Source organism: Thamnophis sirtalis, unplaced genomic scaffold (assembly GCF_051295495.1).
Source record: "Thamnophis sirtalis isolate CommonGarterSnake01/CBP01778 unplaced genomic scaffold, rThaSir2_p1.2 scaffold_4, whole genome shotgun sequence".
NCBI lineage: Eukaryota > Metazoa > Chordata > Lepidosauria > Squamata > Natricidae > Thamnophis > Thamnophis sirtalis.
Genome location: NW_028261384.1, coordinates 128,741,439 through 128,759,091, shown reverse-complemented (window position 1 = coordinate 128,759,091; position 17,653 = coordinate 128,741,439). Strand labels below are relative to the sequence as shown.

Genomic DNA, 17,653 nt, shown 5'->3' with positions numbered 1-17,653 from the left:
GTGTGTGTGTTTGTGTGCATGTGCGTGCACACACACATGCACATGAGTCTTTATTTTAGGAGCAAACCAAAATATGTAGTCAGCAAAATATACAAAAAATCCTAATTCACATCTGTCAACTACTGCTGAGAAAACAGAAATGTCATCAGTATCACATATTTCCCATATAATCTATACATTCTATTTGTATATAGTAGATATCTTTTTATATGCCTATACATACTCTATACTATGTAATATGTATGTACACATATGGCATATATACATAGGATTAAATCGTGTATTTTGGATTAAATAGTGTATTTCAGTAATAGTAAATAAATAGACAGCGAAATTGTATCTCGTTGAGGCCCTTGAGATGAGGAGAGGCCAAGCCTTGACACGAGAGAAGACAAGTTGTCCATGCCAGTGGTGAAATTCAATTTTTTTTACTACTGCTTCTGCATGTGTGGCTTGGTGGGCATGGCAGAGGAAGGATACTGCAAATTCCCCATTCCCTCCCCACTCCTGGGGCCAGCCAGAAGTGGTATTTGCCGGTTTTCCATACTACTCAAACCTTTCAGAACCTGCTGAATTTCACCCCGGGCCATGCCCACCCAGTCACATGACCACCAACCCATGTCTACCCAGTCACATGATCACCAAGCCACACCCACCAAACCATGCCCACAGTACCGGTAATAAAAAAAAATTGAATCCCACCACTAGAATATATGTTTTCTAATTTTCCATCTCATGCTGTTTAGTTCACACGTTGTAAAATTTTTCAAGGTGTCTCAAAAGGTTCTCTTGAGATTCATGTTTAACTATTTTTTAATATTTTTTTATATTACCATGTTTCCCAAAAATACAACCTGTCCTGAAACTAAAGCCTTGCCACATTTTTCGCGTGGGCAAAAATATAAGCCCACCCGCAAAAATAAGCCCCCTGGACAATCCCCCCCCCCTGCCCAGGCAGAGCACCGCTCACAAACCTAGTGGTATCCCAAAGGCGCCAAGCCACGGGAATGAGCCACGCAAAGGCGCTCGCATTGCTTAGTGCTTTCGGGGTACCATTAGATCGGTCAGAGGCTCTGTGCCCAGTTGAAGAGGGGGGTTCCTGGGCAGCTTCTCTCTTGCGAGCAGGCTCCCAAAGAGTGGGGCACAGCCTCAGGGTCGAATGGCTGTGTTGCACTGTCGCAGCAGCAACACAGCAGCCATGAGGTGGCCACGCTTGTGAGCAGCTGCCCGGCAACCCCCCTTTCCAGCCGGGCACAGCATCACTGAATCTAGTGGTACCTGGAAGGCACCAAGCAACGTGAACGCATGTTTGCCGCCCTCCAGCTCCCATGGCTTGGTGCCTTCGGAATGCCCCTAGTGAGTGAATGGGGCTCTGCATGGCTGGATAGGGGGGTTGTGTGAGCGGCTTTTCTGCTCCCCGCTGGCATGACTCGCAGGCTCACAATTTCCTTGGGTAACTCTGCAGAGCCAGGGCATCAGCACTGCTGGCTCCACCCGCAGCTTTGGGGGTTTTTTTCGGCTTTCAAAGCACAGAGGATGGATGCTGCTCTTGGAGTATGCTCTTTGGTTATGGGCTTCCGAGCGTACAACCATAAAGCGTACTCCCAGAGTGGCATCCATCCTCCATTGCGGCTTCCAATGCACAGAGGTAGGATACCACTTAGGGAGTATGCTCTATGGTTGTACACTACCATACAGTGTAATTCCAGAGAGACATCTATCCTCCATGCTTTGAAAGCCGGAAAAAAAAAACAAGCGGCAGAGATGCCCTGGTTCTGCAGGGCAACCCAAAAACAATAAGCCCTCCCCTTTAATAAGCCCAAGGCCATATTTTGTGGGTCAAAAAAATATAAGACCCTGTCGTATTTTTGGGAAAACACAGTAGGTTGATGTGCATCATTGCTTCTTGATCTGAGAAGTTTTTGTAACAATTATACTGAATATTTTTTAAGTTGCAAAGTTGAAAAAGTTGGACATATAGTTATCTCCTCTATAATTATAAAATTAGCTATGATTATCTATGCACCTGTTTCAAATCCCACTGGACCACAAACCCACGTTGTAAAATTTGATTACCATTCTAATGGCAATCCAAGTTATTTGTCAGTTGATCACTGATAAATGGAGAATGAAAACCTTCCTTGATGGAGTTGAATGACATTAGGAGGATACTGTATCCATGCATGCTCACACTCTGAATGAAGGATTAGTTCCTTAATTATTTATCCACACAACTGGATATTCTGCATTTCACGGGAAATTTATAGGATTTTTAGGCAAGGTCTTGTAAAATTGCAGTTCAATATTTTGATGAATTAGAAGAAGTAAAGAGACAAAGAAGTTGATTGATTATTGAGGTACCAACTATAGTTGTTTTCTTGGTGTTGTTACTAGTAATAATGCCTCTGAATGAAGGATTACTTTTGTAATTATTTATCCATACAATTGGATTTTCTGATTTCACAAGAATTTATAGGATTTTTAGGCAATGTCTTGTAAAACTGCAATTCATTTTTCTGATTAATGAGAAGAAGCAAACAGACAAACAACTTAACTGTTGAATTATCAACTATAGTTGTCTTGGCGCTCTTACTAGTAACAATGCCTCAAGCAGCACACATAGTTCCTGATATTAATTGCAATGTTAATGATCCACTTCCTATTCTTCACAAGTACTCTCAGTCTGGAGATTTGACCATTGCTAGCATCATTTCTCAAGTCTATACTTTTTCCAGTCCAATTCACTTTGATCGTCACCCTTCCAGAGAACTTCAGGATGAAGTGATGTAAGTTGTTTATTCTCCCCACATAAGATTTCTACACCACCATTAATTCACATGACACAAAGGACAATTTACTTTGAATAGTTAGAATACACTGTATTCACATATACTGTGTCTTCAACTTCATAAAAAGGATAGTTTATTTTTGTTTATTTGTTTATTTTATTTATTTATTTCATTAAGCATGTATTAGATAACATATATAAATATAAACATGATTTTGAATACATGAAATGGATACATATAAAAAGAAACATTAGGACAGGGATGATAGGCACGTTGGTGTGCTTATACATGCCCCTTACAGACCCCTTAAGAATGGGGTGAGGTTGACAGTAGAATGTCTAAGGTTAAAGTTTTGGGGTTTTGAGGAAGAAACCACAGAGTCAGGTAGTGCATTCCAAGCATTGACCATTCTTTTGCTGAAGTCATATTTTCTGCAATTGAGTTTGGGGTGGTTTACCTGAAGTTTGTCTCTATTGTGTGCTTGTGTATTGTTGTGGTTGAAGTTGAAGTAGGACATTGTAGCAGATAATTTTATGTATTACACTCAGAACAGACCGAAGGTGGCATAGTTCTAAAATTGTCTAAGTCCAAAATTTCAAGTCTGGTGGCATAACATATTCTTTTGCGAGCAGAGTATCATTCCTAATTTTGTTATTCAATTTCAACGATTGTTCCAATAGGATTCTCTCCCAAAAGTCAACATTCTAAGAGTTATGCTAACAATCCATGAATAAACAAGGGCAAGATCTATTTCTAACAATTCTTAGGTGTTGTTCCTAAGCAAAACTTCCTGGAATAGTTTTATATGGCTTAATATTTAATTAGTTAGGCTTGGTTCTCACTGAAATCTAAAGATCCATAGCCAGAAGTCCATTTTTGCACTGAGTTCAAAGTACCTCAAGCATCTCTGTTGATTGAAATTCACTGCTTCAGGTTTATTTGGGGAGCATGAACCCAGCTGTATCCTAAAGAATTTCCAAAAGCTAAATACTGTTGTTGAGGAATGCAGATTTGTAATTTTTATTTTTCCATTTTACTTTTCAGTGATAAGCTGCATTATATGCTTATCACACTTTATGAAGTAATGTGATATAGAACTGAAACATAACATGTGTTGCAATCTTTAACAAAGGACTTAATTTTTATGATAGGGTGGTATTTCAGAGTTACCAATATGTTCTGGCCCTGGTTTTTGCTGTAAAGCAGATTAGTGAACATCTCCAGATCTTGACCAATGTCACCCTTGGGTTCAACATTTATAACAGCAATTTTAGTCCAAGCTGGACCTTCCTTGCCTCAATGAGACTTCTCTCCATGCACATCACATTCATCCCAAACTATAAGTGTGACCTGGGAAACATTCCCATTGCAGTAATTGGAGGACCTGACATCTGTCTTCACATGTTGAACCTTCTGTCTCTCTACAAAATTCCACAGGTATTTCCAGGATTATATAAATTTCTCTCAGTTCCCATTACAGCTAGTTGCAATTCTTTAGAAGCACTATGTTTGGAACAAGGGAAATAGTTCAGTATGAGGTTAGGCTTTAGAGGTTCAATGAATTCATTAAAAGAAATTATTCATGATGTGTAATAGAATGGGCAAAGTCTCTCTTTATGAATCATTAAAACCGCTGCATCTTTTTCCATGAACAGTATTTGCAAAGTATCTATTCGAAAGAAGAAGTATACATTCCAAATAATTGCATTTTTAAATATGGATAGAGCATCTTGAAATATCTTCAGTTTCTTTTTAACAATTTAAGGTTGACATTCATTTAGAGAAATGGATACTACATGTTATTTTTATTAATATAAATCATGGTAAAGTACACATCCTTACTCAATAACTGTGTCTGCCTAGGTGTGACAGAGAGACCCCTCCCATTTGGGAAAGATGGTTAAGGTGTTCATTGGAGTGAAATGATCTTAATCATTTGGAATGATCATTTTTCATCCTTAATTCCCCCTATATACATTTTGCAAAAAAAAAAGTCTCCAAACCATTACTCTTAGCTTCTCAGAGGACTTCTGGGGACCATAAAAGGATGGCTAGCTCCCTTATTCCATACTTTGCATGTTTGATATAATGACCACATTTGGGAGTCCTCTGGAAACTTATATTAGTTAGTTGTTCTTCCACTTCTGTTGTTGTTAGTTGTGAAGTCATGTCCGACCCACCCAACCCCATGGACAATGTTCCTCCAGGCCTTCCTCTACCATCCTCTGGAGTCCATTTAGGCTCACAGCTACTGCTTTGGTGACTACATTCATCTCATTCTCTATCGTCCCTTTCTTCTTTTGCCCTCAATCTTTCCCAGCATTAGGCTCTTCTTCAGTGAGTCTTCCACTTTAAGTTGTAGATATTGTTACCAAATTTGAAGGTTTCTTAACAGGACAGAGTCTGAGGATATTAAAGAGAACAGTAGTGGAAATGCTAGTGGAAAATTTCAAGAATATTCCTCTAACTTACAATATATGTCAAGCATCTAGGTACCAATTGTCCTAGATTGCTATCTGGGTCACCCTTATTGGGCTCACATGGAATGTTGAAGCCTCTTGCCCAAAATCTTTGTACTGTACCACATTCACACAAGCTCTGAATGGAAACCTGGGTTTGAGCTTTCTTGATGTTTAGAAAGCCGCAATAAAATTTAGAAAATATACTTTTATTCAGACCAAGAAAAGGAAACATTAACACAACTTTTGGTTTGGTTTGGTTTCTTTTACAAAATTCTCTAGCTTACCTATGGCTCTGCTCCAGTAATGAATAAAGAAACCCAAGATGTATTTTTACAACAGATGTTTCCCAATGAGGCCTTACAACACCAAGGAATCCTTCTGTTGCTGTTGTATTTCAGGTGGACATGGATTGGTCTTCTTTCCGTGAAAGATGAAGCAGGAGAGAAGTTTGTACAGGATGTAGTCCCCAAGTTCTCTCAGCATGGAATCTGCTTTGATGTTATGGAATGGTTCCCAAATGTAGCTTTTTACAGTGATTTTATGGAAGTAATGGAGAAAGGACTTGAATTATATGAAGTTCTCATGAAAAGCACAACCAATGTGATAATTATTTTTGGTGAACTTCGGACTATGTTAATTTTAAGAACACTTCTCCGTTTTTCAGAAGTAGAAGATTTAGGACTAAGAGAAAAAATCTGGGTTATGCCAGCACAAATGGATTTTGCATCAGTATCCTTTAACAGAAACTGGGATATAAGTTTCATCCATGGTGCTTTGTCCCTCTCCTCTAGTTCAAGTGAAGTGTTTGGATTCCAGGAATTTCTTCGGAGCAGAAATCCAACCACAGAACCACATGACGGCTTTATTAGAGACTTTTGGGAGCAGGTGTTTGATTGCTCATTTCCCAACTCTAAAAAAAGAACTAAAAACCCTGAGAACATCTGTACTGGAGAAGAGACATTGCAGACTCTTCCTACTTCTACTTTTGAACTTAACATGAGTGGCCAAAGCTACAATATGTACAATGCTGTCTATGTCGTGGTACATGCTCTGCAGTCTATGCATTCTTCTAAATACAAGCAACAAAATTGGGTGAAATTGGAGAAGCAGAAGTTTCAGGATCTACAACCATGGCAGGTAAGTCTACAGCAGAGAACATCAGAACAACATATAGTATTTATAACTTTCTAACTTTGGACTTGAATCTTAAAAAATTCTCCATAACAAAATCTACTTGGTCTTTTTCTTTAAAGAGAAATCTGCAAAAGACACTTGATATTCACAATACAATCAGTGGTGGAATTCAAATAATTTAACAACCGGTTCTCTGCCCTAATGACCAGCTGGGTAATCATGGCTCAGTGGTTATGTGACTGGGTAGGTGTGGCCAACTCAATGTCAATCATGTTGATGGGCACTTCGTCTTTGCTGTTGCAATGTAAAAAGGGTTAACCAGAGAGGCAGTTTTTGTAAGCAGGGCAATAAAGATTAGGCTAAAAACAACATCAGAATGTTGTTTTCCTTCCTTCCTTACGTAAAGTGGGAAAAAATGAGATTTCTTCCAGCAACCGGTTCCCCAAACTGCTTAGAAAGTTAACAACTGTTTCTCCCAAATAGGTGCAAACTGGCTGAATCCCACCACTGAATACAATCCTAAAAAGATACAATAAATTACTATATGCATATCAATACAAATAAATCTAAATACACTCATATATGCAAACAGTATGTCTATACTCAAGAAATAGTGACCTTGTGATTTTAAACATTCTGTAATATAAGATGAATACTATATAAAACCTGCCAGTGGATATTAGGAGACACATCGAGATTGAGAGATTTCTCTGTGTTCTTCTTCTGTGCAGAATAGAGTTTATTTCACAGTTTCCACTCTGGTATGTTCAATTTAGCATGCCAATCAGATAATTTACCAAATGTTTTTATAATTATCCATATGTGCATAAAACAACACACTTAAACAAACTATGCAACTGGAGAATAGACACATAATATCTGAAGAAGATCTGAAGAACAATCCAAGATGAAAAAGATATGCCATGTGCCATCAACTGGGAAATAAACTCCAACACATTCTGGACAATGAGTGTCCTTACAAACAGCACAAACAATTTGGTGCAATCTTCTCATTCCATTAACAGATTAACAGAGTTGGAAGGCACTTATATGTCATCTAGTCCAAACCCCACTCAAGCAGGAGACCTTACACCATTTCTGACAAATGGCAGTCCAATCTCTTTCTGAAAGTCTCAAATGATTGAATAGCACAACCAGTAAAAGATTGCTATTGATGGTTTTCCAGGATCCCTACAATCAATGATTCACAACACATTTCTCACAAGCACACTTTTAAAACTTCTGAACAAAAAATGGGGGGCACTAAACTGTCAGTAATAGCCAACACCCCAGAAGACAAACTCAGGATCCAAAAAGATCTTGACAAACTTGAATAATGGGCTCTCTCCAACAAAATGAATTTAATGTTGGAAAAAAGCAAAGTTTTACCTTTAGGCAGGAAAAATCAAAGGTATAAGTACAGATTAGGCAAGACCTGGCTCAAAAATAGGAACTGTGAAAGGGACCTTGGAGTCCTAGTGGATGATCACTTGAATATGAGCCAGTAGCAGCAGCAGCCAAAAAAAAGCTAATGCAATCCTGGCTTGTATAAACACAGGCATAGAATTAAGATCACATGAAATATTAGTAAAGCTTTATAAAACTCTAGTAAGACCACTCCTGGAATACTACAACAAATTTTGGTCACCATACTACAAAAAAGATGTTGAGACTTTGAAAAAAAGGTTCAGAGAAGAGCAGCTAAAATGACCAAGGCCCTGGAGATTAAAACATATGAAGAACAGCTGCAGGATTTGGGTTTGGCTAGTCTAAAGAAAAGAAGAATTAGGGGTGATATGGTAGCAGTATTCCAGTACTTGAGGGGCTGCCACAAAAAAGAGGGAGTCAAATTATTCTCCAAAGCACCAGAGGGCAGGACAAGAAACAATGGTTGGGAACTAATCAAAGAGAGAAGCAACCTGGAATCAAGGAGAAACTTCCTAACAGTGAGGACAATTAACCAGTGGAAGAGCTTGCCTTCAGAAATCATGGGAACTCCATCAGTGGAGGTTTTTAAGAAGAGACTAGACAGTAACCTATCTGAAATAGTATAGGTTCTCCTGCTTGAACAGGGGGATTGGCTAGAAGATCCCCAATGTTCTTTTCTGTTCTGTTCTATTCTATTCTATTCTTTTATTTTCTATTTTATTCTATTCTATTGTGAGATGTCCTGAAAAAGGACTGAAAATTATCCATGAAGAAAAAGCCTCCTTGAAAGAGCAACAAGAAGATTCAATTTCCACCTATACAAAAATACATGTTCTTATTTTGTCATGTCTGACGAACCACGACTTAAACCAGCTGAAATGTGAATTGTGTAGTTACTGTTTCAGCAATAGCAATAGGATGAAACACCCATTTCAGTTCCTACATTGAGGTGGCACAATGGTTAGAAGTCAGTAGTGGAGGCTTCTTCAGCTGATTTCTAGCTGCAGTTTATGATAAGGACCCAGATTGTTGGGGAAAATGTGCTGACTCTGTAAACTGCTTAGAGAGGGCTGTAAAGCACAGTGAAATGGTATACAAATCTAAGTGCTATTGCTATGAGCCACGGTGGTTCAGTGGTTAGAGTGCAGTGCTGCAGACTACTTCAGCTGACTGCTAGCTGCAGTTCGGCAATTAAAATCTCATTGGCTCAAGGTTGACCCAGCCTTCCATCCTTCCGAGGTGGGTAAAATGAAAATCCAGTTTGTTGGGAGCAATAGGCTGACTCTGTAAACTGCTTAGAGAGGGCTGTAAAAGCACTATAAAGTGGTATATAAGTGCTATAAACTTGAGATTTAGCAGAAATGAAGTAAATTTACTCTCCCTTCATGATATTTCTGTTTCTCTCCAATCTAGCTTCGTCCTTTTCTGAGAAGTGTCTCCTTCAACAATAATATGGGTGAAAAGATCTCTTTTGATAGATATGGAGAATTTATTGGAGGACTTGATATTATAAATTGGATCACCTTTCCAAATAGGTCATTTTCTAAGGTAAAAGTGGGGAAAATAGATCCTTTTGCTCCTCCAGACAAAATTTTTAATATCCATCTGGAGTTCATCACGTGGCCAGAAAATTTTAATCAGGTAAGAGATAGGATCATCTGCCCTAAATCATTTCAGCAAATTTAAAACAAACTAAATCAAAATCCTCAGCCTTTGTTAAAAGCTTTTTCTTAGCTTAATCATTGGGTCACACTCAACTTCCTGGTGCATTTGTTTCTTCTTGTAAGAACCACAGTCTTGGATATGATTTGCTGTGATCTCTCATTCAATGCTCAGAAGTTCTCGGGCTTGAAACCAACTCTATAGATTTACCTGCTAATTCTTGATTTGAATTTTGGTAGAACATGAGCAAAGTTCTATGCTAAACCAATAGTTGTCTCTCAGTAGCTCTTTTTCTATCCCTAATGATTCCCATGACATTTATTTCACTCCATAGAAGACAGCATTCATCCTTACAACAATATTTTACTATCCATATTCTGGCAATGGAGGTTTATTAACATTCCTCTTCAGAATTGCCTAACTCAGGAGACAGCAACCTGTGGCTCTAGAGCCGCCTGTAACTCTTTCATCCCTCTTCTGCGGCTCCCTGTCGCTGGTCGGGTCCACAATTGATAGGGCTTTCAGTTAGGACTGGTAGAGAAAAAGGATGCTGTGCTAGGAAGAAACTCTATGGTGGGGAAACTGGTCAGAATTGAACAAGGGGCTTCCGGTTAGGACCTTTATGGCTCTTTGAGTGTTTAAGGTTGCCCTGGCCTAACTGCATGCTTGGATGGATTGAAAGACAGATTTATGAATATTGTTATCATCCCACTCATATCATTTTTAGAATTCTAATTCAGTAATTGTCTCTTAAGGAAGACAACAGTATTAGCAGGCCAACTTTACTAAAATTACTAGGAAAAGTGCCAAATTGGGATGAATTGTTCTAAAAATCTGTGGTCTAAATTTGGACACACACACACACACACACACACACACACACACACACACACACACACACACACACACACACACACACACACACACACATATATATATATATATATATATATATATATATATATATATATGCCATCCATCTCTTATGTTTAATTGGATTGTTGCTGAAATATTTCAAATATTGATCAATCAGTCAATCTGATTTTGTGAATGTGAATGCTGTGTATCATCACACCTCACATATTTTAATTAAATGTAAAATTCCTGATCTAAACTGTAAGCTGCAAGTCATATAAGGGCATTCTAGCCATGATTTTGGAATAAAGTATAAAAATCTTATGTCCTTGTTTTTTCCTATGCTTTACTTCAATGGTGTTAGACTGCAGTTATAGCTCCCATATTGCCCCAACCATGATGGCCAGATATTGATGTTTACATCACATGGGTTGATGGATATAAAAGTTTATTATAGATTTTAAATTATCTGAAATACCAACTTTATCATTCATTCATTCATTCATTCATTCATTCATTCATTCATTCATTCATTCATTCATTCATTCATCATTCATTTCATATAGCTGACCATCTCATCAGAACTTACTCTTGGTAGTATAGCACAATTAAGTAAAACTACAATCTAAAAGGGGGGTTGATGGCTCAGTGGTTAAAGATGCTGAGCTTGTCACTTGGAGACTGCCTGGGTTCAAGACCCAAGCACTGTGTAATGAATGAGCATTTGTTTCTGCCCCAGCTCCTGCCCACCTAGCAGTTTGAAAGCATGCAAATGCAAGTAGATAAATATCAACCCTGAAGCCATTTTGGAGCATCTTCAGGGCTGCCACAGCAAGGCTGGTTGGAGCTGTGACAACACAAGGGAGAGTAGAGATAGCTGGGGACTTGTAGCCAATTTTTTTTAAAAAAATTCTCCTGAGAACCAAGGACGTTCCCACCATGGGCTGAACCTAACTGGAGTGGAGACTGTGACCTGGTTGGAACATGTGATGGTCATATGGACTGGAGGAAATTAATTTGGGTGAGGAAAACCCAGGGACCTTCAGAGTGGGGTCTTCATCAGATGTGCCAATATGATGTGCCTAATAAATTTGGACTTTATGATTGTAACTTGGAACCCTGACAATAAATATGTAGGAGTTTAGTGGGAGGTTGACATTCCGTACTCCTTTTGCTACAGATGGAACCTGTAGCATGCCCTCTCTGTTGGATCTTTATACTATATACCCATGATGGCAAACCTATGGCACACATGCCAGGAGTGGCATGAAGAGCGCTCTCTGTGGGCACACACACTGTCGCCAGCTGCTCTTCTGGTTTCTGGCATGCAAATGCTTTGTCTTCGTGGGTGCCGGTATGCTGGAAAATGGACATTTTTGGACCATTTCTGGGCCATTTTCAGGCTGTTTTGGCCCATTGTGGGGCAAAAAAAACAGCCTGAAAATGCCCCCCAAAACAGCCAAAACACAGGCCATTTTAGGGGCCATTTTCAGGCCATTTGGGGGGCAAAAAACAGTCTGAGAACAGCCAAAACCTTTGGCCCAAAACAGGCATGCTGCTATTTGGGTTTCCAGTGCTCCGGTGTGCATGTACATGTGCACATGAGCACACAAGCACAAATGTTCCGGTTTGGGCACTTGATGCTGAAAAAGTTTGCCATCACTGCTTTATACTTTACACTATAATGAGACACTGAATTTTGAATATTGCCATGCCCAATCCTAGGAATCCTTCAAAGGAATCTTGTCATTTTGTGTGATAACATTTTTATGTAGGGATCGCATGATATGTTCCATCAATTGTTAACTTGTTATTGTAAGTTCTAACAGCCATTTGTCAACTCTTTGATTATTAAACCAATAAGTCTTGTAAACATTTGTCATTTATCCGTTTTAAAATGTTGATTTTCCTGCATGAAGTAAATCTCAAATCTGTCTATCCTTCTAGCCATATGAATGCTAATATATTATTCTTATTTTTGTGGGAATAGACACACCCTATTTCTTTGTGTAATGATCATTGCCAGAGAGGCTATAGGAAGACCAAGAAGGAAGGGAAGCCATTTTGTTGTTATGATTGCCTTCTATGTCCAGAAGGGAAAATTTCTGCTGAAAAAGGTAAGATATATCATGTAAAGAGGGTTCTTTTAAAATAAAACAAAGTAATTAAAGTGAATCAGCTTCTTAGCAGTTGTCCAGACAGGTATGCAATCAAAGTTGTGAAATTACTCGTAGTAAAAAAGTGCATGGATTGATAAAGATACACTTCAGATATAAGCACAGGGGAGATGCAGAAATTCACTATGAAGTACATGCAAAGAGAGAATGGGGCATAAAATAGATAGCAATAGGAGCAATAGTAATAGCACTCAGATTTATATATGGTTCATAGTGCTTGATAGCCCTCTCTATGTGATTTACAGTGTCAGCATATTGCCCCCACAATCTAGTTCCCCATTTTATCAACCTCAGAAGGGTGGAAGGCTGAGTCAACCTTGAGCCAGTCAGGATCAAAGGACTTGAACTCCTGGCAGTGAGCAGAGTTAATTTACAATACTGCATATTAACCACTGCACCACCAGAGCTTTGAGCTTTGAGTTTCCTATTGAGATCTCAGTGGCTGGGTTCTTCCCTCACCAGCATGGCGTAAATTCCTAAGAAAAATGCTGTTTTAACTAATCTGTACTTCTGCTAACTACATGGATAGGTGCATAGATATTTGGCAATATCTGTGAAGTGGTTTGACTGTGTCTTCTTTCTGGGGTGGAGAGGCAGTGAATGGCCCAATGTCCCCAAACTATTTTTCATCTCAAAAGGGAGGACTGAAATTCACATTTTCCCCACTTCTAGACAATCCATGTTTAAGCACTTCAGCAAATTGAATGTCAAATCAAAGGTCCCTATAATATTAAGTGAATAAACTTGTATTTGACCATCTCTGTAAAGTGTTTGGATCAGAACTTTCTAGTATTATAGTCTTTTTCAATCATCCCTGGCCAAAATGTTTTTTAAATCATATTTTTTTTAGTAATGTAAATCCTGTACCAATTGTACTTACATGAAATTCTGTGTCTGTTTGCATACAATTTGGAGAAAATGATAAATTAGCATGACTATTTTTTTTTTATTTCTCCCATTGATACCATGCTTATTGGGAGACTAAGAGATTATTTCCCATTTTATTTCCAGCAGATTTTGTTTGGGGCATTTATCTGTTCCTTTGGTCTGATTTTCATTTTCACATCTCAGCCTGTCGTGTTCTGTGAATGGGTCCCAGCAGGCTTTAAATAGATTTGGGGTGGTTAGCTTAGGGCACAGATAAATGTTCTCAAGTTCAAGGTCAATGCATTACAAATGGCCATGTTCCGTCAATACAGGACACATAATATTTAGTGTAACAGATTGTAAATTGATTTTTGATGGTTATTTTTAGATACAGCTGACTGTTCTCCATGTCCAGAAGATCAATACCCGAATCACAACAAAAATTCCTGCATTCCAAAAGTCATAACATTCTTATCATATGAAGACTCACTGGGGATTAGTCTGGCTGTTTGTGCACTTTTGTTTGCTTTCATCACATCTTATGTGCTCAGGATCTTCATACAATACAGGGATACTCCTATTGTCAAAGCCAACAACAGGAACCTCACCTACATTATCCTCATTTCCCTTCTACTTTCTTTCCTTTGTGTCTTGTTATTTATTGGGAGACCAAATAAATTTGTATGTCTTCTTCGACAACCAGCTTTTGGCATTATCTTCTCAGTGGCAGTTTCTTGTTTGTTGGCCAAAACCATTGTGGTTGTCTTAGCATTCATGGCTACCAAGCCTGGGTCCAAAATGAGAAATTGGGTGGGGAAGAAAATGGTGAGCTCCATTGTACTTTCCTGCACTCTTGTTCAAGCCATCATTTGTGCTTCATGGCTGATGACATTCCCACCATACCCAGATTATGATAAACATTCAGTGTCTCAGGAAATTGTATTAGAATGCAATGAAGGATCGGTGACTATGTTTTACTGTGTTTTGGGTTTTATGGGCTTTTTGGCCATTGTTAGCTTCTCTGCAGCTTTTCTAGCCAGGAAATTACCAGACAGCTTCAATGAAGCCAAATTCATCACCTTCAGCATGTTTGTCTTCTGCAGTGTTTGGTTGTCCTTTGTTCCAAGCTACTTGAGTACCAAAGGAAAATATATGTTGGCTGTGGAGATCTTTGCCATCCTATCTTCCAGTGCTGGCTTACTTGGTTGTATCTTTGTCCCCAAGTGTTTTATCATCTTGTTCAGACCTGATCTAAACAGCAAGCATTTGCTCATGAAGAGATAAAGTTGAAGTTTTGAGAAAATATTACCAGTAACTAATGCAAATTCTGTTGGAATGGGATGAGATCAAACAACTTTACTTGTCGTCATAGCACATTGTACCACATTAAGACCAATCAAAGTACTTTTATTGCAATGTGATCAGCTCTACTGTATTTATTATGGTGTAGAATACAGGTAGTCCTTGACTTAGAACCATTTGTTTAGCGACCATTCAATGTTATGACAGTGCTGGAAAAAGTGACTTGCAAGTGATCCTCAAATTTACAATTGTTATAGCATTACAGATCTTTCTAAGTGGTTTCTGACAAGCATAGTCTATGGGGGAATTTGGCTTGATTTAACAACTTTATGCTTCATTTAACAACTGGGGTGATTCATTTAAGGCCATGGCAAAAATGAGAGTAAAATTGGGACTGACTCACTTAACAATTGCCTCACTTAGGAATAGATGTTTCAGTCCCAATTATGGTTGAAAATTGAGAATTAGTTGCAATGTGACTGCTATAAACATATTTACATTTATTTTCAATATTCTAAATAATGACGATAATAAGGCATTTTCAAAGTCTGATATAATTCTCATGCCACTATAGATATTGCATCTTTGGAAGGCATCAAGATATTGTCTATGTCTTCACTAATTCAGAAGTATCAGAGGAATTCATTTATATTCCAATTGTAAAGCTTGTGCTTATATGAAGCATTGGATTTTTGTACACCACAATGGGAAAATCAACTTTGTAATATGACTTTTTCCTATATTAAAGCTGTTTACAATTGCAAGTCAGGATGTTTAAAAGTCTGTTTCCATTAGTCCAGCTCTTTGGATATTGAGCAAAACTCAAAAAATTGCAGTGAAGTGAGGACAAGTAGAAAAGAGAACACTATTTTATCTGTCCTTTCTTGTAGTTTCAATCTCCAGAATGGCTAATTCAGTACTTAATTCTGTGTATACTCTGAGAATTCAGTAATTAATTATTTGGAAATCATATGTCTATATTGTAAACAACCTTTTAAGTTTACACATAGGCACACATGCTTGCTTTCCTTGTAAATTATCATTTGAGATATTGAAATATCCAAGATATAAAAATGTTCTCAAAAGTCCTCAGCATTTCCTCCTTAAGGGAAGGCTTCAAGGAATAATTTTGAAAGGAATCCTACATCCCATTTTTCACATTCTATCTTCTAGATATACCAGGTTATGGCTATAACTACCATCATGGCATATCAGTAATAATCATTATCTACTGTATATGCAATGGACATAATTCTAATTTATTGTCAATCTGCATCTTTCAAATGAAATCATTATACTATTATACTGCTGGTCCTTAATCCATTTCAAAACTGTAGATGCTTCAAAATGATTGAAATCCCTAGAAATTTGTTATTTTCATAATGCTTCAGTATGCCTCTGCTTCATTTGTAGATAGACATTTTCTTTCTTCTCATAAAACATTAACTTCACATAATACATTAACTTCTCTGTAGTGATATACTGCCCAAATTTTGTTATTGCTCTACATTATTGGCTACAGTCTCCCTACAAGTCTGGATATAAAATGAGGAAATGAATGCAAGAAATGAAGTTCGTTGTATTTTACTGCTCTCTTTTCAAGCCATCATTTGTTCCTCATATTGACATCATTCCCACATTTTTATAACCATTCAGTGTCTCAGGAAATTGTAATGGAATGCAATGAAGGATTTGTGACCATGTTTCATTGTGTTTTGGGATTCATGGGTTTCTGGGCCATTGTTGACTTCTTGTCAGCTTTTCTAGCCAGGAAATTACCTGATAGTTTCAATGTAGCCAAATTCGCTATCCTCAACATGCTTTTGTTCTGCAGTGTTTGGCTTTTTTGCTCAAGTCTATTTTATCATTGTGTTTGGACATGAAGGAAACAAGAAGCATCTACTAATGAAAAGAAGATACTGAAAATTAAAATGTTGCAATAAACCAAAGGAAGAAACTGAAACTTCATAGTCCTATTGAGAAAGATTCTTTTTTATATCCTGAGGAAATTTTAGGTTGATGGTAACCCAAGAGAAACTCTTCATCCCCATTGACAGATTTAGCCACAGTCCTTGTAAGGCCTGCATTTATATTCCTTTTAGAATTTTGGCCTGCCATACTTTCTCTTATTTCATTATGCTGTTTCTTTAAGTATAGTCAATGGGAGGGGGGAATAGAAGGAGTAGAATTGTGGAATGTATTGTTTTTCATTCTTTACTAGAAGCAAGGTCATCCTTTGTTCTCCGTACCAGTACACCTGACCAGAAGAAGCTGGGCATGGACGCCAGCGTGGAAGAAGGAGATTGGGCCATGTGATGGACTGTGGCTGTGGGGACAAGATCATGAACTTTTACCTGGGTGGGATTCTGATGTAACTTCCAGAGTTGGAATCCCACAGCACTATGCCAACATGCCTGTTTTATTAAATTGGAACTGTAAGCATAGTTTTGCCTTTGACTCTGATTTAATTCTCCATGGTATTTGGAACGCTGACAGTCCTCTTTATTTTCTTTGGATTTCAATTCAGCTAGATAGAACTGAGAATCATGGAGATCTTTTTTTTTAACAGTTTATATTTTTTCACCTTACATACATAAGTGCTTGGGGAACGGCATATTTTCTGGGGCAATTTATTTTTATACAATGATACTTTTCCCACTCCTAATTTCTACCTCTACTGTGCAACCATTTATATAAGAAGTCCCATGTTCAAAAATATCGTGTCTTCTTTTTTTTCCTTTTAATGTCAATCTATCCATTTCTGCCCAATCTATTTTTTTTTTAAATTACATCATCTTCTGCGGACGTTTCCTCATTTTTCCAATACTGGGCATAAACAATTGTTGCTGATGTCAATGCATGTAATATTAAATATAGATTCCCTTTATCATACTTTTCAGGTATTATGCCTGGCAAAAATATTTCTGGCTTATATACTATGTGTTGCTCTAACATTTTCTTCAACCATGTATGTATT

General features: G+C 37.9%; 1 protein-coding gene across 1 annotated transcript; it reads left to right on the top strand.

The window, feature by feature from the left end:
• The first annotated feature begins 2,601 nt into the window (after window positions 1-2,601).
• On the top strand, window positions 2,602-14,658 carry LOC148046519 (vomeronasal type-2 receptor 26-like). Its single transcript, XM_087714806.1, has 5 exons — window positions 2,602-2,786; window positions 5,650-6,388; window positions 9,227-9,454; window positions 12,321-12,447; window positions 13,763-14,658. The coding sequence occupies exons 1-5, from the start codon at window positions 2,602-2,604 to the stop codon at window positions 14,656-14,658; spliced, it is 2,175 nt and encodes a 724-aa protein (XP_087570932.1).
• Window positions 14,659-17,653: the final 2,995 nt, after the last annotated feature.

Excerpts from the sequence above, each read along its gene's own strand:
- LOC148046519 (XM_087714806.1), top strand. The coding sequence starts at position 2,602 with ATGCCTCAAGCAGCACACATAGTTCCTGATATTAATTGCAATGTTAAT. Across the intron at positions 6,389-9,226 it reads AGGATCTACAACCATGGCAG|CTTCGTCCTTTTCTGAGAAG; the intron begins GTAAGTCTACAG and ends TCTCCAATCTAG. Across the intron at positions 12,448-13,762 it reads GAAAATTTCTGCTGAAAAAG|ATACAGCTGACTGTTCTCCA; the intron begins GTAAGATATATC and ends GGTTATTTTTAG.